The sequence below is a fragment of the Rhinoderma darwinii genome, chromosome 2, assembly GCF_050947455.1.
Source record: "Rhinoderma darwinii isolate aRhiDar2 chromosome 2, aRhiDar2.hap1, whole genome shotgun sequence".
In the NCBI taxonomy this organism is placed as follows: domain Eukaryota; kingdom Metazoa; phylum Chordata; class Amphibia; order Anura; family Rhinodermatidae; genus Rhinoderma; species Rhinoderma darwinii.
The window spans coordinates 430533198-430560105 of record NC_134688.1 but is presented as its reverse complement, the minus strand read 5'-3'; the positions used below and the strand labels follow the sequence as shown (position 1 = coordinate 430560105).

The following is a 26908-nucleotide window of genomic DNA, read 5'->3' as shown; positions in this document are numbered from 1 at the left end:
TAAATATTGGTATATTGTAATAGTTCGGACTTTTACGGACGTAGCGATACCAATTTTGTTCATTTTTTTACATTACTTTAGAAGAAAAATGCGAAAAGGTGTTGTAACGGCAGGGGGTAGGGAGACGGACAAGTGAGCCCTAATCTACCCGCCACTCTGTCCCTGCCTACTTGCAACGACCCGCCCTAGGCGACGGGGTACAACTGGGCGGCGGTCCCTGCGCTCAGTAAGTGCACGACAAACACGACAAACATACAAGGAACACAAGCAAGGAAAAGGGGCCGTTGCCCACGGCAACACCGTGAGCAACCAGAGTGGTGAACGAGCCGAGTCAAGCCAGGAGTGTGCGAGGTACAAAACGAACAGCAGAAGAGTAGTCGGTAAGCCAGGGTCGGTATGGAGCAGGATCAAAAATAGCAGGAGCTGTAGCGGGGCCAGGAACCACAAGGAAGGAAACCAAAGCAATAACAAGCACCGAGGGACAGGAAGTGCAGGCTTAAATAGACCGAGGGCGGGAGCTAGCTGAGTCTGGCCAGGTTACGATAGGCTCTCCCACTCCTAAGCCTGCCAGCCTGAATGGTGGAAGCAGGAGTCAGTCTCAGGGATGTATTCTCAGGTGCTGACTGATTAGTTCTGGGAGTTAACCCAGCAGTGCCTGGCAGATCCTTTACAGTACCCCCCCTTTTATGAGGGGCCACCGGACCCTTTCTAAGTGGACCTGGCTTACTGGGGAAACGCAGGTGGAACCTCCTGACCAATACCCCAGCGTGAACATCCCGGGCGGGTACCCAAGTCCTCTCCTCGGGCCCGTATCCTCTCCAATGGACCAGGTACTGGAGGGAGCCTTGGACCATCTTGCTGTCCACAATCCTGGCCACCTCGAATTCCACCCCCTCAGGGGTGAGGATGGGAACAGGAGGTCTCCTCGAGGGAGCCAAGGACGGGGAGCAGCGTTTGAGGAGGGAGGCATGAAACACGTCGTGTATCCGAAAAGACGGGGGTAACTCCAGCCGGAAGGAGACAGGATTGAGGACCTCAATGACCTTATACGGCCCAATAAACCGGGGAGCAAACTTCTTGGACGGAACCTTGAGACGCAAGTTCCTAGACGACAACCACACCAGATCCCCGACCATAAACAGGGGGTTAGCAGAACGTTTTTTATCAGCCTGAGTTTTTTGTACGCTCTGGGACACCTCTAGGTTTTTCTGAACCTGGGCCCAGACTGTGCACAGTTCCCGATGAACGACCTCTACCTCAGGATTGTTGGAACTACCAGGTGAAACGGAGGAGAACCGTGGATTAAACCCAAAATTACAAAAAAAAGGAGAGACCCCAGACGAGTTACTGACCCGGTTATTAAGGGAAAATTCGGCGAGGGGAATGAAAGAGACCCAATCAAATTGACAGTCAGAGACAAAACACCTTAAGTATTGTTCTAGGGACTGATTAGTCCTCTCCGTTTGGCCATTGGTTTCAGGATGGAAGGCAGAGGAGAAGGACAGATCAATCCCCAACTTCATACAGAAGGCTCTCCAAAACAATGAAACAAATTGTACCCCTCTGTCCGAAACAATATTGACAGGGACCCCATGGAGACGCAGGATGTGTTTGACAAACAAGGTAGCCAACGTTTTGGCGTTGGGTAGTTTCTTGAGGGGCACAAAGTGGCACATCTTACTGAAGCGGTCCACCACCACCCACACCACCGACTTGCCTTGGGATGGAGGCAAATCGGTGATAAAATCCATGGAGATATGTGTCCAAGGTCTCTGGGGAATGGGCAACGAACGCAGTAAGCCCGCTGGTCGGGACCTGGGAGTCTTGGACCTAGCACAAACCTCACAAGCGGCGACGTAGGCCTTAACGTCTTTAGGCAACCCAGGCCACCAATAATTTCTGGTAATGAGGTGTTTGGTACCCAGGATGCCTGGATGGCCAGATAGTGCGGAGTCATGATTTTCCCTAAGTACTCTTAGCCGGAATTGCAGGGGAACAAACAGCTTGTTCTCAGGAAGGTTCCCGGGAGCTGCACCTTGATCAGCAGCAATTTCAGAAACTAAATCAGAATCGATCGAGGAAATGATTATACCTGGAGGCAAAATACAAGCAGGATCTTCCTCCGAAGGAGGGCTGGCCATGAAGCTACGCGACAGTGCATCAGCCTTAATATTTTTAGACCCAGCCCTATAGGTAACCAAAAAATTGAATCTGGTAAAAAATAACGCCCATCGAGCTTGTCTCGGGTTTAGCCTCCGGGCAGATTCTAGGAACACCAGATTCTTGTGGTCGGTAAGGACCGTTACCTGGTGCCTAGCCCCCTCCAGGAAGTGGCGCCACTCTTCAAATGCCCATTTAATGGCTAAGAGTTCGCGGTTGCCAATATCATAGTTACTTTCAGTTGGCGAAAACTTCCTGGAGAAGTAGGCACAGGGGCGGAGATGGGTGAGGGACCTGGTACCCTGGGACAAGACAGCCCCCACTCCCACCTCAGATGCGTCAACTTCCACGATAAATGGCTCCATTTGGTTGGGCTGAACCAGCACCGGGGCCGAGACAAAGCACTTCTTAAGGACCTCAAAAGCCTGGACAGCCTCAGGAGGCCAGTGGAGGAGATCAGCACCTTTGCGAGTGAGGTCCGTAAGGGGCTTAGCGATGACCGAGAAGTTAGCAATAAATCTCCTGTAATAATTAGCAAATCCCAAAAAACACTGTAACGCCTTCAGGGAGGCAGGTTGGACCCATTCCGCCACAGCCTGAACCTTGGCGGGGTCCATGCGGAATTCATGAGGAGTGAGGATTTGACCCAAAAATGGAATCTCCTGTACCCCAAACACACATTTTTCGGTTTTGGCAAACAGTTTATTTTCCCGAAGGACCTGGAGCACCTTCCTGACATGCTCCACGTGGGAGGACCAGTCCTTGGAAAACACCAGTATGTCATCAAGGTACACTACCAGAAAAATCCCCAGGTAATTTCTCAAAATCTCATTTATGAAATTCTGGAAGACCGCAGGGGCATTACACAACCCAAAGGGCATGACGAGGTATTCGAAATGGCCTTCGGGCGTGTTAAACGCAGTCTTCCACTCATCCCCCTCTTTGATGCGAATAAGGTTATACGCCCCCCGTAGATCCAATTTAGAAAACCATTGGGCCCCCTGAACCTGATTAAAGAGATCAGGAATCAAAGGAAGGGGATACTGGTTCCTTACCGTGACCTTATTCAGGCTACGGTAGTCAATGCATGGCCTAAGACCACCATCCTTCTTCCCCACGAAGAAGAAGCCAGCACCTACCGGAGAAGAAGAGGGACGAATGTAACCCTTGGCCAGGGATTCCTGGATATACACTCTCATAGCTTCACGTTCGGGACAAGAAAGATTAAATATCCTACCCTTAGGAAGCTTAGCTCCTGGTACCAATTCGATAGCGCAATCGTATTCTCTATGAGGAGGTAACACTTCGGAGGCCTCCCTAGAGAAAACATCAGCGAAGTCCTGAACAAACTCGGGTAGCGTATTCGCCTCCTTAGGGGGAGAAATAGAATTAACAGAAAAACATGACGTACAACATTCATTACCCCATTTGGTTAGCTCCCCAGTATTCCAGTCAAACGTAGGATTATGCAACTGCAACCAGGGAAGACCTAGCACCAAATCGTACGATAATCCCTGCATCAACAGTACAGAGCATTGCTCCAAATGCATGGAGCCAACAAGGAGTTCAAAAACAGGGGTATGCTGTGTAAAATAACCATTAGCAAGAGGAGTGGCGTCGATACCCACTACCGGGACAGGTTTAGGCAAATCAATAAGAGGCATAGCAAGGGACATAGCAAATTCCACAGACATGATATTAGTAGAGGACCCTGAATCCACGAAAGCACTGCCGGTAGCAGACCTACCACCAAAAGAGACCTGAAAGGGAAGCAAGATCTTAGTACGTTTCATATTTACGGGAAATACCTGTGCGCCCAAGTGACCTCCCCGATGATCACTTAGACGCGGAAGTTCTCTGGCTGCAACCTTACGCTTAGGACAGTTGTTCACTTGATGCTTGTCGTCCCCACAGTAGAAGCAGAGACCATTCTTCCTGCGGAATTCTCTACGTTGTTGGGGGGACACGGAGGCCCCGAGTTGCATAGGTATCTCTGAATCTTTCGGGGAGGAACGAAGCAACGGAGCTTCGGGAGGCATCATGGGGGAGTCGGAGGAGAAAACACATAAACGTTCACGTTGTCGTTCCCTGAGACGTCGGTCAAGTCGTATCGCTAAAGCCATAACCTGGTCTAGGGAGTCACAAGAGGGATAGCTAACTAGCAGGTCTTTCAGGGCATTCGACAGACCCAACCTAAACTGGCACCTTAAGGCAGGGTCATTCCACCGAGAAGCTACGCACCACTTCCGAAAGTCAGAGCAATACTCCTCAACAGGTCTCTTACCCTGACTTAAGGTCACCAGCTGACTCTCGGCAAAGGCAGTCCTGTCAGTCTCGTCATAAATAAGTCCGAGAGCAGAAAAGAAACAATCAACGGAGGAAAGTTCAGGGGCGTCAGGAGCCAAGGAGAAGGCCCACTCTTGGGGCCCTTCCTGGAGCCGGGACATAATTATACCCACCCGCTGGCTCTCAGAACCTGAGGAATGAGGCTTTAAACGAAAGTAAAGCCTACAACTCTCCCGAAAGGAGAGAAAAGTCCTCCGGTCCCCTGAGAACCGGTCGGGCAACTTGAGGTGGGGTTCAAGAGGTGCGGTGCGGGGAACTACCAGGGTAGCATCAGGCTGGTTGACCCTCTGAGCCAGGGCCTGGACCTGTAGGGAGAGACCCTGCATTTGCTGAGCCAGGGTCTCACGGGGATCCATAGTGGTGTCAGGGACCAGGGGTAGACTAGGTATGGGCTTGTTATTATGTAACGGCAGGGGGTAGGGAGACGGACAAGTGAGCCCTAATCTACCCGCCACTCTGTCCCTGCCTACTTGCAACGACCCGCCCTAGGCGACGGGGTACAACTGGGCGGCGGTCCCTGCGCTCAGTAAGTGCACGACAAACACGACAAACATACAAGGAACACAAGCAAGGAAAAGGGGCCGTTGCCCACGGCAACACCGTGAGCAACCAGAGTGGTGAACGAGCCGAGTCAAGCCAGGAGTGTGCGAGGTACAAAACGAACAGCAGAAGAGTAGTCGGTAAGCCAGGGTCGGTATGGAGCAGGATCAAAAATAGCAGGAGCTGTAGCGGGGCCAGGAACCACAAGGAAGGAAACCAAAGCAATAACAAGCACCGAGGGACAGGAAGTGCAGGCTTAAATAGACCGAGGGCGGGAGCTAGCTGAGTCTGGCCAGGTTACGATAGGCTCTCCCACTCCTAAGCCTGCCAGCCTGAATGGTGGAAGCAGGAGTCAGTCTCAGGGATGTATTCTCAGGTGCTGACTGATTAGTTCTGGGAGTTAACCCAGCAGTGCCTGGCAGATCCTTTACAGGTGTTTTGTTTTTTTAACTTTAAAAAAAATAATTCTCACTACTAATAACTATAATTCTTCTACACATTTTATTAATCAATCCCCTTAGGGGACTTGATCCAGCGATCATTGGATCGCTGGTACAATACACTGCAATACTAATGTATTGCAGTATATTGTTATTCTTACAGGCTTCTGTAACAGAGGGATCGCTGTACCTGTCCGTTAGTACCGAGGGGACCTGCTGTAATACACAGCCGACACCCGCAGCGTATGGAGCGGGCTCAGAACGTGAGCCGGCTCCATACATCAACCGCCGCACCATGATGGGCAATTAAGTCATAGTGCGCAAAGGGGTTAGTGCACAGCGGATGGTTCAAAGTGAAAATTGCAATTTTCCACTGATATGCCATTTTAGTGCATAATATGTTGTGCCCAGTTTGTGCCACAGAAGACAAATACCTCATAAAACGTTAAGCGGGTTCTCTCGGGTATGGCGACGCCGTATGTGTGGGCGCAAATTGTTGATTGGGCACACTGCAGGGCTCAGAAGGGAGGGACGCCATTTTGCTTTTGGAGCGCAGATTTTGCTTGGTAGCTTTTCTGTTTTGGGTTTCGCTGGTATTTCAGTTTATAATGTGGGGGGCATATGTAATCTGTGCGGAGTACATCAGGGTATGTGTAATCTGTGCGGGGTACATCAGGGCATAATAAGAGGGTATAATAATGGGGTAAATAAATAATAATTCATAGATATGTGCCCGGTGTTGCACTGATAAATGGCGCCCGATCTTAGCCGCTTTTGGACACTGCACATTTTGCATCGCCGTATTCTGAAAGCCAGAACTTTTTTATTTTTTCTCCACCGGAGCCGTGTGAGGGCTTATTTGTTGCGGGACAATCTGTAGTTTTCATTGGTACCATTTTGGGGTACATGCGATTTTTTTTTTTTTTATCACTTTTTGTTCAATTTTTTTGCAATCCTGAGCAAAAACCAGGAATTCTGACACTGTTTTTTAGGTTTTCTTTTTGCGGCGCTCACCGTACGCTATAAATGACATTTTTACTTTATTCTGCGGGTTGGTACGATTACGGCGATACCATATATTTATAGGTTTGGTCCTTTTTAGCTGTGTAAGGGCTTGTTTTTTGCGGGACGGATAGAAGTTTTTATTGGTACTATTTTTGGGAACATGCGACTTTTTTATCACTTTTTATTCTTTATTTTGGGAGGGGTGGTGACCAAAAAAATTGTGATTCTGTCGTCGTTTTTTATTGATTTTTTTGGGGGTGTTCATCGTGCGGGGAAAATAACATTACAGTTTTATAGTTGGGGTCGTTACGAACGCGGTGATACAAAATATGTGTACTTTTTTAACGTGTTCATTTTTGTTCTATAATAAAAGTTTTATTATAGGAAAAAAAGCAGTTCATGTTTATATCACTTCTAACTTTTATTTTTACACTTTTTTTAAAACATTTTTATTACTTTTTTTTACTTTTTTAACTTGTCCCACTAGGGGACACTTAGTCTTGCAGCTTTGATCGCTGCTAGAGTACATTACACTACACACGTAGTGTGATGTACTCTAACTGTCATTGTGACGTGACTGTCACACTGACAGGAAGCAGAGGAGGAACGGCCGGAGGCTGTTCCTCCGAGGCTTCCGTACATGGCAACCCGGAGGTCATTATCTGACCTCCGATTGCCGTGACAAGCATCGGTAGCCCCCACGATCACTTCTTGGGGGCTGCCGATGTGCTTCAAACCACTTAAATGCGGCGACGGCAATCCGTCGCCGCACTTAAGGGGTTAACTGCCGAAAGCAGCGGCGATGGTCCGCTGTCCGGCGAGACTGATGTCTCAGCTGTCTAGGACAGCTGTCAGCGCGGGTCTGTCACTTTGTGTTTACACAGAGTGACAGTTTGAAATGCGGACGAAAATGCACGTCCTGGTGCGGGAACTAGCAGCCGACCAGGACGTGCATTTTCGTCCTTGGTCGTGAAAGGGTTAAAGGTCTATGTGTTCTACTGCAAACAGAGCAGAGTGGGGAGGCTCCTGCTGCAGCCAAGTTGTCTTAGGCCGGATTCAGACGAACGTGTTTTGCGTCCATGCAGCCCGCGTGGTTTTCACGCGGCTCGCGCGAACCAATACAAGTCTATGGGGCAGTGCAGCCAGTCCGTGAGTTTTGCGCAGCTTTAGTCCGCTGCGTAAAACGCACGACATATTCTATATTTAGGCGTTTTTTGCGCATTACATGCACCCATTGAAGTCAATGGGTGCGTGAAAACCACGCATGTCACACGGAAGCACTTCCGTGCGAACTGCGTGATTCACGCAACAGCTGTCAAACTCTGAATGTAACCATAAAAGCACCACGTGCTTTTCTGTTTACAAACATCCAAACGGAGTGTCATAATGATGGCGGCTGCGCGAAAATCACGCAGCCGCGCATCATACGCTGATGACACACGGAGCTGTTAAGTGCCTTTTGCGCACACAAAACGCAGCGTTTTTTTGCATGCGCAAAACGCACACGCTCATCTGAATCCGGCCTTACAGCCAGACAGAGGATTATGACGAGGAAGAGGGAAAATGACTGATCTCCTGGAACACATATATAATAATTCTTTACATATCTCTCAGTATAAATTGCAATATAAGACAAAATAGGATCAAATGAAAGCAGGACATTTAGGGTCAGTTCACACTGAGTTTCTTTTATACAATTTTTGACGCGGAAACCGCATCGGAAAACGCGGCAAAAAACTGCCGAAAATGCCTCCCATTGATTTCAATTGTAGGCGGAGGCGTTTTTTTCCCACGAGGGGAAAAACCGCCTCGCGGGGAAAATAAGCGACTATCTTCAGGCGTTTACGTCTCTGACCTCCCATTGACATCAATGGGAGGCAGAGAAAGCGTATTTAGCAGCGTTTTTGGCCATTGGCACTCAATAGCCGTGGGCGAAAAAAGCAGCGAAAAACGCGGCAAACGGCGTGCAGGCAGACCAAAATCTGCCGCCAAATTCCAAATTCACCTAAGGGGGAGTTCACACTGAGTTTTTTTTACTACTTTTTGACGCGGAAACCGCACTGAAAAACGTGCCAAAAAACGGTCTAAAATGCCTTTCCCGGAAAAACGGGCTCGCGGGAAAGAGGAGGGACATGCCCTGTCTTCGGCTGTTTACGCCTCTGACCTCCCAGTGACATCAATGGGAGGTAAAGAAAGCGTATTTCGTGGCGTTTTATGCCCACAGCACTCAATGGCCACGGCCGAAAAACACAGCGAAAATCGGCGTGAAGGCAGAGGAAAATCTTCCTGAAAATTCCAAATGTAATTTTGAGGCAGATTTTCCTCCTGCAAAAAACTCTGTGTGAACCCAGCCTAAGGGAGGAATTGGTGGGATATTTTTTTTTTTGTGCAGATTCTATAAGCAAGTAACCATTCTGTGTGATCATATAGATTATGTTGGTTTAACCCCTTAAGGACCAGGCCTATTTTGGCCTTAATGACCAAACATTCTTTTTCGTTTTTTCCTCCCCGCCTTCCAAATGTCATACATTTTTTATGTCGACATATTCTACCACTAACCCCTAAACCGTTCTATGTAAACATGTGTGATATGGCACATGAAGTACAGTAAAATCGCGGCGTGGACGAGGAAGGAGAGGAATGTTGCCATTCCTGCCATGGACACCAATACACTTGTAAAACTCCCATTAAATATCATACCTCTAACAGGTACGAGCATAGCTATAGTATTTGCTTTTTAAGTGGTAGAGAGACAGAGACCGAGACCCACAGACAGACAGATAGATATAGATAGGAGTTATACATTTTGCATCCTAATAACTTGTACCTGCAGTCTCATCAATACATATCCATCTTTATGTTTTATTTATGGCCTTTTCTTGAGTCATGGACCCATGACACTGGTTAAGTAAATGTATTTATCTCTCATATGTTCTCATATCCAGCCGTTTGCAGTAAGTAGTGTCTCTGCTGTATACAAATAACTATAAAGTCAAGGAGATGCTTCTCTCCCTCAAAAGGGGAAGACAGATCTACCTAACATGTGTCAGACAAATATGTTTCTTACAACTATCCCTTTGGTGCAGGAATCCTGCAATGTCCCATTCATGTCACATCTAAAGTGGCAGGAGGAATAAATATGTCTCCAACCATATAAACGTCGAGGCCTCAGACCATAAATACTGTGCACTTTATTCTTCATAAGTCGTGTTGGGTAGCAGTGCTAGTTTTATGGATCACAGGTTAATTTAAATGCCCCGGATGCTTCTATCCTGTGATGGGGGAAGACTGACACTTGATGCCAGAAAGTACGTTTCTATATTTTTGTTTCCCTGTGATAAATACCATCTGTTTCTGCTATGTAAACTAAGTAACTTTTTATGTGGTTATATTGTAAATAAAACATGTTTTAGGCCTTGTTCACATCTGCGGTTGATAAAAATAATTGTGTGTAAAGCCAACACCACTCTCCAAACCTGAACATTCAGCTGTGATTAGTGTTAACCCCATTATTCTTCCTTACCCCCGAAACACTCACCACGTGCAGGAAGCTGAGATATTGGGCACTGTTTGGCATTGCGTTATACTGCAGAGCTGGTAGTCACTGGAGTTTTTTCCATACATAATAGAGGCTCAGAGTTTGGAATGGAATTTTTTTATTTCTATGCAGAGCAGAATCAGAAAAAGAGAAATTCATAGATATGCCATTTCCCTCCGTGCTCCAAAACCTGCTTGGCATAAACAACCTTCAGCAGGAGTTTCTTACAGCTGTTCACCAGTCTCTCAATTTTTCACAATCCTCTATAGAGATTTTTTAAGCTGTGTGATGTTTGAGGGGTTTCTTCTATGCACAGTCCATTTCACCCCATCCCCAGGATCTTGATGGAATACGCCACTGTTATCTTCAGAGAATTATGACATCTAACATCTAAGTCTACAATTTTTATATTGTAACGATAAAACAATTGGACACGGCTCAGTTTTGCAGAGAGCCATTACAGGACACTCATAGCGATGCATGGGGCCTTTACTAAACCACCACATGCCTTCCATTTCATACTTCCCAATTCATCAGAAAAATGATTGTGGTATATTTCACCGGATGCTGTATATATGGAGGTATTCTGTTTCCATTTACAGTAAGTACCAATTAATTTCAATGTTTATTTTTTATGATGGCAACTTCTGTAAGTTACACAACACTATTTCACTCAGCAAAAAAAAACAAAAAACAAATTAATTACATGCAGTGTTGCACCTGCCACGAGGCGAGGTGAGCTGACAGCCTCAGGCGGCACCACCTAGCAGAAAAGGGGGGGGCATTTTGAGCCAGGGGCGGACTGGACCGGGGGGAGGGATCATGCCTTATTTTAATTAGCAGACGTGCCGCATGATGGGCACGTCTGTCTGTAAGAACACTCCTCCTCCTCCTCTCTGACCCTGTACGCAGCACACGCCGCCAGAGAGGAGAAGGTCTGCAGGAGGAGCGGTCGAGCGCTCCCTCCTCAAGTAAGAAGAGAAGTGGCGAGAAGCACGAGGTGAGAGGTGGCCTGTATTAAAAACTGAACGCCACTTACAGAACTCACGCTTCTACCTTTGACCCCTTTTAAATTAGTGAAGGCAGAAGCGTGGGGGACCGGGACCCGGGACTATTCTGCAACGGGGGTCTGGGCATTTTACTGACATCCAAGGGCTCTATGGGGGGGGGGGGAATAATCCACTCCATAGAGCCATCAAGTCACTATAATCCAAGGATAGAGGGGACGGGGGGTGGCGGTCTGAGCGTCTGACTTACTGCAGAGGGCTCTATAGGGGGGGATTCTGCCCCCCCCCTTTAGAGCAGTCAGTCAGATGCTCAGACCCCCCTAACCTTGCAGTATATGAAATACGTTTTTAAAGGTGTACATAGCCTTTAAACTGTAACTAAACTTTTATCATGTTATACTGACATGTCAGAAGTTTTCATCGGTGGGGAACGAGCACTGAGACCCCCACCGATCGCTAAAACAAAGCAGCAGAAGTGCTCGGGTGAGCGCTGTGCCGCTGCATTTATGATCGACTTTGGGCCAAGTGAGCGGTGTACAGACTCATAGACTTTTTATTGAGCCCGAACACTGCTCCAAGGAAAGCCAAACAGAATCGAAGCGGCACACCACTCACCCGAGCACTTCTGCTGCTTCGTTTTAGCGACTAGTGGGGGTCTCAGTGCTTCAAAAATTGATCAAAACTTCTGACATGTCAAATGTTGTTACACTTTAAAGAGAACCTTTCCCCTGCCCATACATGTGCAGCTGAGTGCAGCATGTAATGGGAAGGGGTGCACAAACTCTGGGGTACTTTACATTTTTTTCCTAGCCTCCCTCGTTATTTAGATATCGGTGCCGCAATATTTGGCGCGCAATATATATATAACCCCCTGAACTGTCAATGGGGCGGTAATTGGCAACTAGGCGTGTAACATCGCTGTGACACTGTCCAATCAGCTACGGACAGTGTCAACAGAAAGAGCTGGAAAGAGGAGATTGTGTGCGCGTGCACGCTCGCACTCTTCAGCTCTTGGCAGACAAGGACAAGACTGTGTGATCTCTCACGAGAGATCAGTCTTGTCCTCCTTGTCTGCCGACAGCTAAAGAGTGAGAGCAAGAGTGCGCACGCGCGCCCGCAAGCGTGCACGCACAGCTCCGATGCCATGGAACAGAAGAAGAAGAATTCACATTCTTCTTCTCCTCTTCTGTTCCGTAGTGGCAGTGGAGCTGCACGCTCGCGTGCGCACATGCTCTCCTGTCTCCAGCTCTTGCTGTGACACTGTCCGTAGCTGATTGGACAGTGTCACATTGATGTTACATGCCCCATTGCCAATTACCGCCCCATTGGCAGTTCAGGGGGTTATTTAAATATCAGGCGCCAAATATTACGGCGCCGATATCTAAATAACAAAGGAGGATAGGAAAAAAATTTAAGGTGCTGCACAGTTTGTGCAGCCCTGCCCATTTCATGCTGCCCTCAGCAGCACATGTATTGGCAGGTGAAAGGTTCTCTTTAACCCCTTAATGACAGGGCCATTTTGCACGTTAATGACCAAGGATTATTGTTTGTTTTTTCACGGTCGCATTCCAAGAGTCGTAACTTTTTTTTTATTCCGTCGACATAGCCGTCTAAGGGCTTGTTTTTTGCGGGACGAGTTGTATTTTGTAATTGTACCATTTTTAGATGCTTACAATATATTGATTAACTTTTATTAACTTTATTTTAGGAGAGAATTGAAAATAAGCAGCTATTCCAGCATTAATTTTCACGTTATAAATTTACGCCGTTTACTATGCAGCGTAAATAACATGTTAACTTTATTCTATGGGTCGGTACGATTACGGGGATACCAAATATGTAAAGGTTTTATATGTTTTCCTACGTTTGCACAATAAAAACCCTTTTAGAAAAAAATTACTTTTTCTATCGCCGCGTTCCAAGAGCCGTAATTTTGTGGCCGTATGTGGGCTTGATTTTTGCGGATCAATGTGTAGTTTTCATTAGTACTATTTTGGGGTACATAGGACTTATAGATTAACTTTTATTTTATTTTTTATGGGGGGAATGGGAGAAAAGAGAGAATTTTGCCGTTGTTTTTGCGTTTTTTTTGGACGCCGTTCATCCGGCGGTTTAATTAATGTGTTCATTTTATTGGTCAAGTTGTTACGATCGCTGGGATACCATATATGTGTATGTGTGATTTGTTTTGACACTTTTACTGAATAAAACCACTTTTTGGGCAAAAAAGGTAGTTTTATTTGATTTTGACTGTAATTTATTTTTATTTTTTTCCACAAACTTTATTTAACTGATTGAATTTTTTTTTTAAAGTCCCACTAGGGGACTTTACTATGCGATGTGCCGATCGCATATATTATGCTTTGGTATACTTCGTATACCAAAGCATTATTGCCTGTCAGTGTAAGGGTATGTTCACACGAGGGCGTCCGTTACGGCTGAAATTACGAGGATGTTTCAGCCTGAAAACATCCCCGTAATTTCAGCCGTACCGGCATGTGCAGGCGCTTGAACGCCGCGTCAATTACGGCCGTAATTAGCGCAGCTATTCATTGGAGTCAATGAATAACGGCTCCAATTACGGCCAAAGAAGTGACAGGTCACTTCTTTGACGCGGGCGTCTATTTACGCGCCGTCATTTGACAGCGGCGCGTAAATATACGCCTCGTGTGAACAGACAAACGTCTGCCCATTGCTTTCAATGGGCAGATGTTTGTCAGCGCTATTGAGGCGCTATTTTCAGACGTAATTCGGGGCAAAAATGCCCGAATTACGTCCGTAAATAGGCCGTGTGAACATACCCTAAAACTGACAGGCAATCTGTTAGGTCATGCCTCCGGCATCGCCTAACAGGCAGTTGCTGAAGACAGACCTGTGGGTCTTTGTTAGACCCCCGGCTGTCATGGAAACCCGACGGCGACAAGCGATTTGTTTGCGGGGGCGCCGATCGGGTGACAGAGGGAGCTCCCTCTGTCAAACACATTAGATGCCGCTGTCACTATTGACAGCAGCATTTAATGGGCTAAACTGCAGGAATCGGAGCGCGCTTCGATTCCGGCAGTTGCAGCAGGAGCCAGCCTGTGTAGAACACCCGCGTGTGTACAGTGTCCAAAACTGAGAACCCATTCAAGAGTCGAAGATAAAAGCTTTTAGGAAGTAGGATGATGTATTCATTTTAAATATGCATTGCAATGATTTTTATTTGTTGATTTTCTTTTTGTGCCGATTGTAGTTATTTAAGAGTTTGACCAAAGACCTTGAAGTTTCACCTGGCAAGAAGATGTGTTAAACCATTTTCAGTGTTAATGCTGCATTGCTGATCTATGATACTAAAGTAATACAGTAAGAAGAATTCTTTAAATCTTTTCTATACTTCAAACAGCACAACAAATGTTTTCCTGTTTACATTTTTTGTTATATATTGCGTGTTTGTTGTGTAAAGCTAGTAATGCGAAAACGGATAGATGGGGGGGCGGCTTTTTATAGTTCCCCTCAGGCAGCAGAGGGGCCAGGTTCACCCCTGATTACATGCCTATGATTCTGCGTAGATCTATTAAAAATAGATCCATCAGAAACGGCAGCTTTAATAAAGATGTGAACAGAACAGTAACCCCTTCCTGCAAATGGATGTAAATATATGTCCCAGCAGGAGTGGGAACAGAACGATCGAAAACCTAGCACAGATGTGAATTTATCTTACAATAATGTGTATGTTGTAGATCTCCACACTCATAACAAAGATGGACACAGATCAGTTGATCGAGAATACGTAAAAATTAAGGCTATATAAAAAAAATTGTATGGTGTGTCGCTCTGTAGGGGGAGGGTTTAGAAATGAATAAAGTGTTGGACATCAGTTTTTAAGTCTACACACCTGTTTATTATACTGCTTAACTATCCAATATTAAAGACATCATTTATCATTGCTTTATCTAACTCAATATCTGAGCAGAATACTTTCCCGGTGTACAGCCAGTGTCGCTGAATACAAAGTAATCGTGGGAATTGGATCTATGCTTTGGATTTTTGCCCTCTGATATGGATTAGGGGCTTTATCATGCACTTTTATCAGAATTTATGAATTGTGTGATTTTTGAACAGGGAAACAATATAAGTCAGTAAAACATTAAGTCTGTGGTCAGGAACAGTTTTACAACGGCTTCCTATAGGCTGACCCTTTTACAGTAAATGAGCAGATCTAACATGTCACACTGACAGGATAACAAAAGCACAATGTTCTGACATAAAAATAGGCTCCCGAGTGCGATAACCAAGGGACAGGATGTATCAGAGATGAGACGTGAAGAAATAGAACGATTTTAAAGAATCCGCAAGTACAGCAGAATGGCAAAATAATAGTAAACGTAACAAACCAGAAAAAATTACCTTATTGTAAAAGAATAATGAACATTATTATAAAAAAAAATCACATTTTCATTTTTTCTAATTCAAAAGTTAACTTTTAATATAAAAAAAAATTATACAACCAGTGCTGTTTAGATAGGGTTTCATGCATGGCCAAACTTGTGGTTTCAAATGTCTGTGACCCCCATTGGCATGAAATGATGCCTACATTAAATGTAAAGCGACTGAGGTGGAGGGATTCGAGTTCATGAAAAAAATACAAAAAGTAGTTATATGTTTGAATGATCACCAGCTGATGCCACAATAACTCAGAAGTAATTATTTTTTAATTTCATTATCTTACCCAACTCTATATAAAACCTTTTGTTTTGATTTTGTCAAAGGTCTCTTTCTGCGGGATTACCATGTAAAGGACTAAAGTCCCCATGATTCCTCTCTCCTCTCACAGACATTGCCTCTATTTACAGCTGCCTACATACTCCTCTATTACAAGGTGTTTGGTAGTGCTGTAATTACCCACTGTCTGCGGCTGAGACACAGCTCTGCTGTTCTGCTGCAAGGATCTACACTATCTTTCGCCCAGCATGAGAAACATGATCCCTCCAGAAGCAGGCAGGGAGCGGGATGAGCAGGGAGCAGTGGAGACAGGAGGCTTGTGATGTGTTATGTCCTGTACTTCAGGGAAGGGAGAAAGGGGGGAAAACCAGTGTTCAGTACGTCACACAAGTAAGAGAAACACCAGGAGACGGTCATCAAACTGCATTTGAGACTGACTTAGGGTGTGTTCACATCACCGTTCGTTTCCGCTGAGGGGTTCCGTAGGCTTAACCCTTCAGCGGAAAGTCAAACGGAAACCTCCGCTTCCGTTTCCCTCGCCATTGAACTCAATGGTGGCGGAAACCTAGCTAATGGTTTCCGTCTGTCACCGTTGTGACAGGGTTCCGTCGTTTTGACGGAATCAATAGCACAGTCGATTCGGGTTAATCCGACGGTACCCCTCTGCGGAAATGAACGGTGATGTGAACAGGTCATTACAGAAACATTTTAGCTACAGAAAGTACATTAGTAAGTGACTAATCTTATTACAGTTAAACCATTTGCACACAATTTATTAAAGATCTGAAAACCACTAAACTAATCAATGAAGGAAAAGAAAGGTGGAGATCTTCATATATAATGGGTAAATATTATATACAGTATGTACAGGGAAATTGATCATCCACTAATACTGCTTTGTTTTCTTAATCCTCTAAGTTTAGCTGTAGGTTACTGGACAATCTTCTAATATTATAGCTGATAGATTTCCCAGGCATGAACTCGGTTTGATCTGGATTAATTAATTAGTTAATGAAATTATCGCCTTAGCAAATTTTAGTCTATATGATTCTACTGCATATAAATCTTTACCTGGTTTTAATAATACTATAATCTAAGCTTATCGCATAGACTGGGGGAGCTCCCTGGAACTGTATTTTTGATAGAGTGTAGTGGGGCTACAAATGGGAATGTCTAGGCACTAGGGATGCACGATGCATCGAAACTTCGATATTGTTTCGATATTGTGCACCTCTAAACAGTTTGATACCGTTATTTCATGTATTTCGATACTAAGCTGTTCGGCCGCACAGCTTAGCATTGTAACACATGAATGTATGAGAGCGGGGCTCCGGCTGTGTAATACAGCCATCGCCCCGCTCCTGAGTCCTGACAAGTGCGCACCGTCAGGATGATGCAATGCGGCCAGCGCTGCACTAATGAGCGGGGGCACTGAAGACAGAACATGGCGGGCGTGCTGCAAAACACCCCCATGTTCTGTCTTCAAAGCCTGCTCCTCCACTCATTAGTGCAGCGCCGGCCGCATCACCTCATGCTGACCGCGCGCACTTACTGTCAGGAGCGGGGCAATGGCTGTATTACACAACCGCAGCCCCGCTCTAAAAAGACGAAGATCAGGGAAACCTCTCATCTCCGCCGCTATTCTCCTGAATGCTGCGATCAAAGCTGACTGCAGCATTCAGGGGAAAATGAGAAGCGGGGATGCCCCTTGAATCGCATCGCGGGAATCTCTGTGACGCGATTGAGAGAGATACCATATATGGGCAGACAGCCCAGGGTCCATTGAAGGACCCCAGGGCTGTCTTACGATAGATAGATAGATAGATAGATAGATAGATAGATAGATAGATAGATAGATAGATAGATAGATAGATAGATAGATAGATAGATAGATAGATTTCCCAAAATTTTTCACAGGTCCAAATGAATCAAATTGGCAGTAAAATTTGCCGCAGATCTCAAGTGCTCCGATCGCACTGAAAACGCGTGTCTGACTCTCTGATGTCTTCTAGGACTGTATCCAACCCCTTCCAATGTCTTTAAGGCAAAACCAGTATTAGTAATGTCAAAGTGAAAGCAACATATATGTGTATGGGTGAATACCCGCAGTACATTTTGGGAAGGCTGCCTTCAAAGCATTATAAAAAAGCCTGTCCGAGGTCATGTGATCTTTTTTTTAAATCTGAAAAATGCGCAATTTGCCACAGTTCATATTCCACAGACCCCAAAACTTTTGGATTCTGACAAATCCGGAAACTTTTGGGAAATTCGGACCAAATTTGATTTTCTCATCTCTAATAGATAGGCAAACAGTATAAGACCTGTTTAGCTCCAGCTTCTTCCTTTCTATATAAGCCTTGCCCTTACTTTCTCCACTCTGGTTTAAAGATATACATTATGAACAAGCCCCCCTCTATTAAAGGGGTATTCCCTCTTTAATGGAATATCCACAGGATTATTTTTTTCTTATCTCTATAAAAAAATTATTGGAAAAATAATGTTATTCCTTTTTTTGCTTTATAATTTTTTAATTCTAATATGTGAACTATAGTGCATCAGAGAACATATGTATTCCAATGCAATACTGCCTATGCAGAAAAAAACCCACACATATTTGTTTGGACAGATCTAAGGCATAGCCATAACAGGCATTCTAATCAGACAGCCCTTCTACTGTTTGCTAGATGCTGGGCTGGCCATAGCTGACGGAGACACATTAAAGGGATCCCCTACCTTTATTTTCAATAAGTGCTGCAATAATTACTGATCGCAGTGCCGAGAGGGTTAGGCCAGGATCGGAGCTTTCTGTCATCCAGGCCGTTACCCAGGGAGTGCGATTGTTAATCACAGCCGTACTTTTGTGCATACAGTTGTGGTGCTTGTGGGAACATTTGGATGTCCGGGTTAAACAACAAAGCCAAATTTCAGAAAATAAGGAGACCAGTTCGTGGTATCACAAAGCTAAATTGACATTTGCTCTCCATTTCTTTTTCCCTTTCCTTCCAAATTTCGGGAGATAGAGACACATTTTCTTAAGTCAATCTCCATAATGGAGAGTGGCTGACAATTTATGAATTTGTTTGGTTGGAATATAGCTTTTATACCTTTTTTTTTAAAGCTGTGAATGTCTTATGGCTATTATCTTGGGAGTCTTCAAAATAACAATCATGACTGACAAAGACAAGTACGTTTCAGTTAAAATTTTCAATATCCCGAAGGCAGAGACATAATATTGGATACATCTGAGTAACTTACAACTATGTACAATACAATTCACAGCATTAACCTCTAGATCTGCTACTGGCTAATCAATAAATAATAGATAGAAAAAAACATTTCAGATTTTATTTATAGAAAATCCACTGCAAAAAGAAAATACCAATAATATTGAGAAAACTTTTCTCAGCAATCAGATATAAAGTAAAGAAAACCCGTGTTTCTGAAATTTTATATATATATATATATATACTTATTTTTTCACTATATGGACAAAAGTATTGGGACACCTACATATTTCACCTACAGGAGCTTTTATGACATCCCATTCATAAATAGTAGATATTAAAGGGGTTTTCCAGTCCTCAGGCCATCAATGCACAGGTATTGCAGCCTTCTTCACCCATCTTCTGCCGCAACATCAGTGTCGACGATTCAGTGAGCAAGTAGAAATGAAGGGCGAGCAGCGCTCGTACGAGCGCTGCACCCACTTCTAAACAGCTGATTGGCGGGGGTCCTGGGAGTCGGACCCGGACCAATCAGCTATTATTGGCCTATCCTAAAGATAGGTCATCAATTTTAATATGGATTGGGTTGCCCTTTTGCAGCTAAAATAGCTTCCACTCTTCTGGGAAAACTTTCTACAAGATTTCGGAGTGCATCTGGGAAATTTTTGCTCATTTATCCAGAAGAGCATTTGTGAGGTCAGACACTGATGTTGGACGATAGTGCCTAGCTCACAATCTCCGTTCTGGTTCATCCCAAAGGTGCTTCATGGGGTTGAGGTCAGGGCTCTGTGCGGGCCGGTCATGTTCTTCCACACCAAACATTGCTTTATGGACCTTGCTTTGTGCACTGGGGCACAGTCATGCTGGAACAGACATGGGTCTTTCCCAAACTGTTCCCACAAAATTGGAAGCATACTATTGTCCAAAATGTCTTGGTATGCTAAAGCATTCCTATTTTCTGAAATTAAGGGGCCGAGGCCAAACCCTGAAAAACAACCCCATAGCATTATCCTCCTCCACTAAACTTTACAGTTGGCACAATGCAGTCAGACAGGAAATGTTGTCCTGGCATTTGCCAAACACAGACTCGTCAATCAGACTGCCAGTTTGAGAAGTGTAATTCATGACTCCACAGAACACGTTTCCACTGTTCCAGAGTCCAGTGGCGGCGTTCTTTACATCACTCCATCAGACGATAGGCATTGTGCATAGTGACGTAAGCCTTGCATGCAGCTGCTCAGCCATGGAAACCCATGTCGTGAAGCTGTAAGCACAGATTTTGGGCGGATGTTAATGCCAGAGGAGGTTTGTAACTCTGCAGTTATTGAGTCAGCAGTGCCTTGGTGACTTACATGCACTATGAACCTCAGCCGTTTTCCCATGAATTTTCAGATATTTTTGATTTTGTGTGTGCACATACCCTTAATCCTTTACAGAAAGTAAAGAAAAATTAATATTAGGTTGTACCAAAAAATAGAAGTGCCAGCATTTTTCTTTAAAAACATAAAAATGTAATGTATAAAACGGAAAAAATGTTTCAGACTTCACTTTACTATGATTTAGTGGCATAACCATTGTTTCTGAGAACTGCTTGACATCTGTGTTGCTTGGAGTCGACCAACTTCTGGCACCTCTGAACAGGTATTCCAGTCCAGGAAGATTGGGCGACATTCCAAAGTTCTTCTGCATTTTTGGGTTTTGCCTCATAAACCACATTTTTATGTCACCCCACAAGTTCTCTATGGGATTGAGATCAGGGGATTGGGCTGGCCACTCCATTACCTCAATCCTGTTTGTCTGTAACCAAGATGTTGTTCGCTTAGTTGTGTGTTTTGCGTCAATGTCGTGTTGAAACACCCATTTCAAGGGCATTTCTTCTTCGGCACAGGGCAACGTGATCTCAAGTATTTTGATATATTCAAACTGATCCATGATCCCTTGTATGCGATAAATAGGCCCAACACCATGGTATGAGAAACATCCCTAGATCATGATTTTTGAGCACCATGCTTTACCTTCTTCACAGTGTACTGTGGCTTGTATCCAGTGCTCAGGCGTGGTCTGACATACTGTCTGCGGTCACTAAACCCAAAAAGAACAATTTTGCTTCATCAGTCCAGAAAATGTTGCACCATTTCAACGTTTTCCTTGGCAAATTTTAACCTATACAGGTCATGTTTTTTTTCCAACAATGGGACTTTGCGGGGAGTTCTTGCTGGTAACTAGGCTACACTTAATAGTCTTCTGATGTAGCAGTACTCACTGGTAACTCCACATCTTCTTTCATCTTTCTGGAGGTGATAATTGGCTGAGCCTTTGCCATTGTAACGTCTAGGGCCATGGCTTGTCGTTCTGACTTAAACCTCGACGGCTGTAGCCATGGACATCTTACCTCTGTGCAGCGTCGTCCTCCTGTGAGGCGCCAGCACTCAATTCCGGACTTCGAGACTGTCTCCGGAGGGCGCGCATGCCTGCGCGTGCACTGTCTTAAAGGACAGGTGTGCGCATTTTGCAGGGAGTCTGCATTCTAGCCCAGGATGCCCTGGGCTATAAAAAGGGCTCTGCCCTCTTGCTCTTTGACAGAGCGTGGTTTGTTACCCATAGTTTGGCATGCTAATGGTCTCCCAGTGTCTTCCAGTTTCCCAGTGTACCTTGTTCCTGTATCCCGTATCCTGTTTCCGTGCTATCCTGTTCTAGTGCTGTGCTGAGCTGTTGCCGCGCTGTGCTACAGTCTACACTTGCTTTGCTACACCTCACCTGACGTCTTCCCGCCACCTGGTCCTGGACGTGCCTGCCTCACCACTGTCTACGTTGCATCAGGTATCCTCACCGAACTATTGTACTCTGTTCTTTACCTGTTTGGCAAGCTGCCATCCCGCTACGCGGCACGGCCCAGTGGGTCCACACCCCGCTTCGTGACAGACATTTTGCCTATTCTTCGATCCATTCGAAGAGTAGTTTCCCGCTTCCTTCCGTGTCTTTTGGTTGCCACTTCAAGGCATTTGAGATCATTTTAGCTGAGCAGCCTATAATTTGCTGCACTTCTCTATGTTTTTCCCTCTCCAATCAACTTTAATCAAAGTACGTTTTTCATCAGAACAATGTCTGTGGTAAGACCCATTTTCCCCAGTATTTCAAAAGGAAATGCACTATAACCAACATGTGTAACATTTGCCACCTTAAATAAAGGCCACAATTGACACCTGTTATTCCACAGAATGAAGTGTTTCCCCAATTTAACCCCTCACTGCTATTATTTTGAACAAGCTGCTTTAAATTAATGATTCTTCAGAATGAGCGGCATTCATGTCCTAAATGTTGGCTCTGTTTTTTTTCTACTACTCTACTACACTTACAAGTAAATTATTTGCTATGTAGAGATATCACTTCTACCAAAAACATTGATTTATCAAGTTAATGATGTTGGACTGCTATTTTTTTGAACACTACTGTATGAAATCACAATATATAGACAAAGGAGAAATCTATTTTAATAACTCAATTTGAAAATTGTTGTTTTGCTTGAACTTACAGAGAAATTTAATATTTCATCATGAGACAACCAGCAGCTGTGCTATTGGACTGTGCTATCTCCTGCAGTTGCTGTGTTGCAATGTCATTATTCACTGTGTGGCTCTGCATATAACCAGGATTATAAAAAAATTGCTGCTTTCTTCCATAAACACTGCCACACCTGTCCACGGGTTGTGTGTGGTTGTGTGTGGTATTGAAGTGAATGAAGCTGAGCTGCAATACCACACACAACCTGGTGGCAGGTATGGTGCTCTTTCTGAAATAAAGCAGCCATGCTTTTCTAAACCTGTACTATCCCTTTAATATTACAGTAGCGGCTCTCTTAAATGAGGTCATAACGTTAAAAACTACAAAAAAATTTACACCAACTATTAATAAAAAGTCATTCACCATACGGCCATCTAAAATCACTAGTGCATGGCCAGCTTTACCTATGCTTGCTTACTTAAAACAGGGTAACCCAGTGTCACGGTCAATTCTGGACAGGTGCGTGGACTCACTGTGTTAATATTAGATTTTGCCTAGAACTCAACCGGGGAGCGGCACTGTGATTTCTCACCTTAAAATTCCCCTCACAGGGGCAAAGGGATTCCCAGGAGAAGTCTCTAAAAGCACACAATGATGGCTAGCAGTAGATATATCCGAAGAGTGCTATGATAAGACAGATACAGGTCAGGGCAAGCCCAAAAAGGTAGAGTCGGGAAACAGTCTGGGTCAAATCCAAAACAACAAACACTTTAACAAATGGACGGGATCCAAACAACCTTGATACTCAGGCAAAGTTCTGAGCAGGTTAAATAATCAGAGGTGATAAGTTACAGACTGAGCACCGACCAGTTAACATGTGCTTGTCCCCTTAAGATGTCATTGGATGCGTGAAATGTACGGCAGTTGTAGTGAGAATAGAAGACGGACGTGGGTGGCGTAAGTAGGCGCAGTGGCCATGTCCAGTTATAACTAAAGCTTGCATATCCAAAGGAACTAAAGGAAGGTGGGCGGTTAAATAGACTTTAAAAGAATACAGGAATACATAAATATAGCTCAGATAACCTAGCACTAGACCAGCTCGAATTTCTTATTATACTCTCAGTTGACCTGAGATCCCGTATACATAATGTATGTAAATAGTCAAGACAATATTGTTGGTACGCAGATTAATATTTCAGGGAATCAATAGCTCCCCATAATATACTTTCACGAGCAGAACAGTAAAAGTAGAGAAGGGCAGCCAGCGGACAAACCATTCCCTGAAGGCGTCCTTAAATAGCAAATTATAGATGGCTGCGTACAGTGGTCTATCATGTGCCCAAGTGGCAAAATAGTAGGCTGTTGATGGATGGCCGAAAATCAGCACAAAAACAAAATACAGCACAAGCATTCTGCTATGTAAAATATGTAAGAGAATCACTGATGAGGCAATATTAAATAATGCACCTGGGGGTACACCTTAATATTTATAACAATGGGGTTACAAAACCATACTCAGGATAAGAATCCTTAAAGACATAAGATTGTCCAAAATATAATAGAATTAAATAAAATTTCACAAATCATTTTGTATAATATTATTCTAAGAGCAGCCTGAGCAATTTACTAAGCCTAATATTTCCATATTTCATGGACACATAATCCCTAAATCTACAATTTTACGCTTTCAATTCTCTTCTCTATAGCGAGCATTTCCTTTATTATACTATTGCAGTGCTTTACATCGTCAACAGGAGATTTACCAGTTTAGCCAATGTGTTTAATCTCTGCATCAGTGCTAATCTGCTCAATTTGTGCTCGCAAACTGTGAACATCCCAAAGACTTCAGCAAGCGTGTACAGAAAACTATATTTGGGCTAAGCAGACCTTATGGAGAGAAACGTTGGCGTTTAGTCATAGAGTATAAAGTGTTTTGGCCAAAAAATAACTGGCGTATAAACATAGTAAACAACAGCTGAGAACATCTTGTATGTATACTAATACACATAGAACATTTATTCCTAAAACTAAATAAAACACGCTACAAGTGGACGGACTCCAACAACCAGGACACAGAACACTGGTCACCAATATACTTTGATGCAAATTTGTATGGACACAGATTTAAATGATAATTTATGGGCTTCCCTTTGCATTGTACTTCGATAACCCGTATGGGAATCAACAGGATCCGTCACGTATATAGTACTGTGTGTACATATATATATCACGTGAGTGTGTAGTGTGGTACTCAGACAATATACGACCCTTTTGTCCCGGCTGGGAGGTGAAATGTATCTTTTTCCATGTTATGATCCAACTCCACGAACCTGACCGATCTGGTTCTGAAGAGTTCTGTTTGCAGGCAAACATATTAAATGGACATTGTCAGAGTAATCCAAAGGTTAGGTGATAGGCAAATGCTATCAAATCAGTTCACCCTGTGTTTCCAATTGTGAAAGGTTGACGGCTATCTGAGACAATACACAGATACGCTCAGTTCTGGGTCTGATGGAGTCTGAAGGACATTCCCTCAGCCCCTAATTTTTCAAACACCTGATCTAATCAGTATACCTCATATAAAACAACTTTGTAATATACTTACTATTAAAATTTTGTTGTTTTATCCATGCAATTTATGTGTGAAGTTACTGGCACTAGGTGTCTCCCTTTCTGTAATCTACTGTCCAACCCCTGTTGTCCAGCAAAGTCTGCCCCGGGTTATGCACCATGCACACGACCGTAGATTTCAATAGAACATGTCCTATTTTTTTATTTTACGGCCCGTGCTCCCATACCTTATAATGGGAACACGGCCCGCAAATGCGGACGACTGTCCGTGGCCGGCCGTAGCTGTAATCACGGACCGGGATTATGGCTACGGTTGTCTGCGTGGGGCCTTACAGAGCAGAATTGACAGACTGAAGAAGGAGAAAGTGTGTCTCTACACTGTCTGTCTATACAAGTCTATGGAGAGAAGAGGGGTGAGCAGGGGGAGGAAACATGAGCAGAGTGAGAAACGTAGGCTGCTGGTAAGATTTCTTTGTGACCCCAATGCTGGATTCTCAGCTAGACTGGTCTACTGCTGTATAATCTCTTCCATGCTGCTTCTACATATAGGTTAGAGATAGAGATAGGAGAGCAGGATGTGTGTCCCGATTTAGCAGGGGTCCCATTGTTAGACCCCCACAGATCACACATTTACAACTTGTGCCATCGATCTTGTATCCTTTATATTTATCTTATATCTTAAAACCCATTTAATATAATTTGGATAAGTCATCAGTGAAATAACAGTAAATGTGAATTGCTTAGTTACTCACCACTGGATTTTTAGTGTTTGGGTCAAATTCTGTAGAGTTTGCATCTGCGCAAGTCAAAAAAATCGGATAAAAGATTATTAAATCAGCAAAAGTAAATAACATTTTTTTTTGCTTTATGTTTTAAAATTAGTTACCCCCCCCCCCCCACAAATAACATTTATTAACTATCAAAAGGAAATGTGATAAATGCTAGATCGCTGTGGACTACACCTCTTAGACCCCCAATACTCACTAGTACAAGGGCCCCTGGTCTTTCTCACCAGCACGTTCGTGGTGAGGAGAGGTTTGGATTCACAAGCAGTGAAGCATTTTTCATTAAAAATTTTTTGAGATTGCTATAATTATCTAACATTTTCTCCTTTCAACGCAGCTGTAATACAAGTATATTGTTAAAAACTTTAACGCAACGCTTTGTAAAATTAACAGAAGGATTCATGTCCTTAGATTCACAGTCAAATAATAAGAATACCCACCTTTCCAGTTCAAGCAATTTCTTGCAAATTCCACTACAGCCAACTGCATCCCTAAGCAAACTCCTGAAATATAAAGTAAAAATGGTTAAAAAAAATAAAATAACACAGAATACATTTCCGCCATAAACTCCGTCACGTTCCGACCACTTGGGCCCCATGCACACGACCATGCCCGTAACCACGATCCGTGATTACAGGCACGGACAGCCGCAGAAAGTCATCCGCATTAGCGGACCGTGCTCCCATTATAAAGTATGGGAGAATGGGCCGTAAAATATAAAAATAGGACATGTCCTATTTTTTAGGGAATATTCCTATGGCCCAGACACCTTCCCGTAAATGTACGGGAAGGTGTCCATCGGCCATAGAAATGTATGGGTCCGTAATTACGGACGAAATCTACGATCGTGTGCGTGGGGCTTTAGTGTGGGGTGGTAAAACCAAAAAGTTGCAATATTATTGTGCAAAACCCTAGTTCTATGTTACATACCCTTGGGGATGAGATCCCTGTATCGGAAGTGGGCCGGGGACTCGGCTTGAGCGGCCGCATGCTGCACCTGGCGCCATAAATAACTATTACCATCCGGCATAAATAACTATTACCATCCGGCATCGTGGTTTCTCCTTGCTACAAGCGAGCTGCGCAGAAG

The 26908-nt window shown here is 44.2% G+C and overlaps 1 protein-coding gene across 3 annotated transcripts in view; it reads right to left on the bottom strand.

Annotated features, from left to right (window-relative positions):
* CTPS2 (CTP synthase 2) overlaps positions 1–26908 on the bottom strand; it is a 164471-nt gene that overhangs the window by 70361 nt on the left and 67202 nt on the right. For all 3 annotated transcript variants that reach the window (XR_012881580.1, XM_075854407.1, XM_075854408.1), the window contains exons 13-14: positions 26259–26321; positions 25786–25829 (exon numbers count right to left, since the gene is read on the bottom strand). Coding sequence is in view for 2 of the 3 variants with exons in the window: in XM_075854407.1 (XP_075710522.1) it covers positions 25786–25829; positions 26259–26321 (107 nt within the window). In the remaining variant the exon portion in view is untranslated. The remainder of the gene's footprint in view (positions 1–25785; positions 25830–26258; positions 26322–26908) is intronic.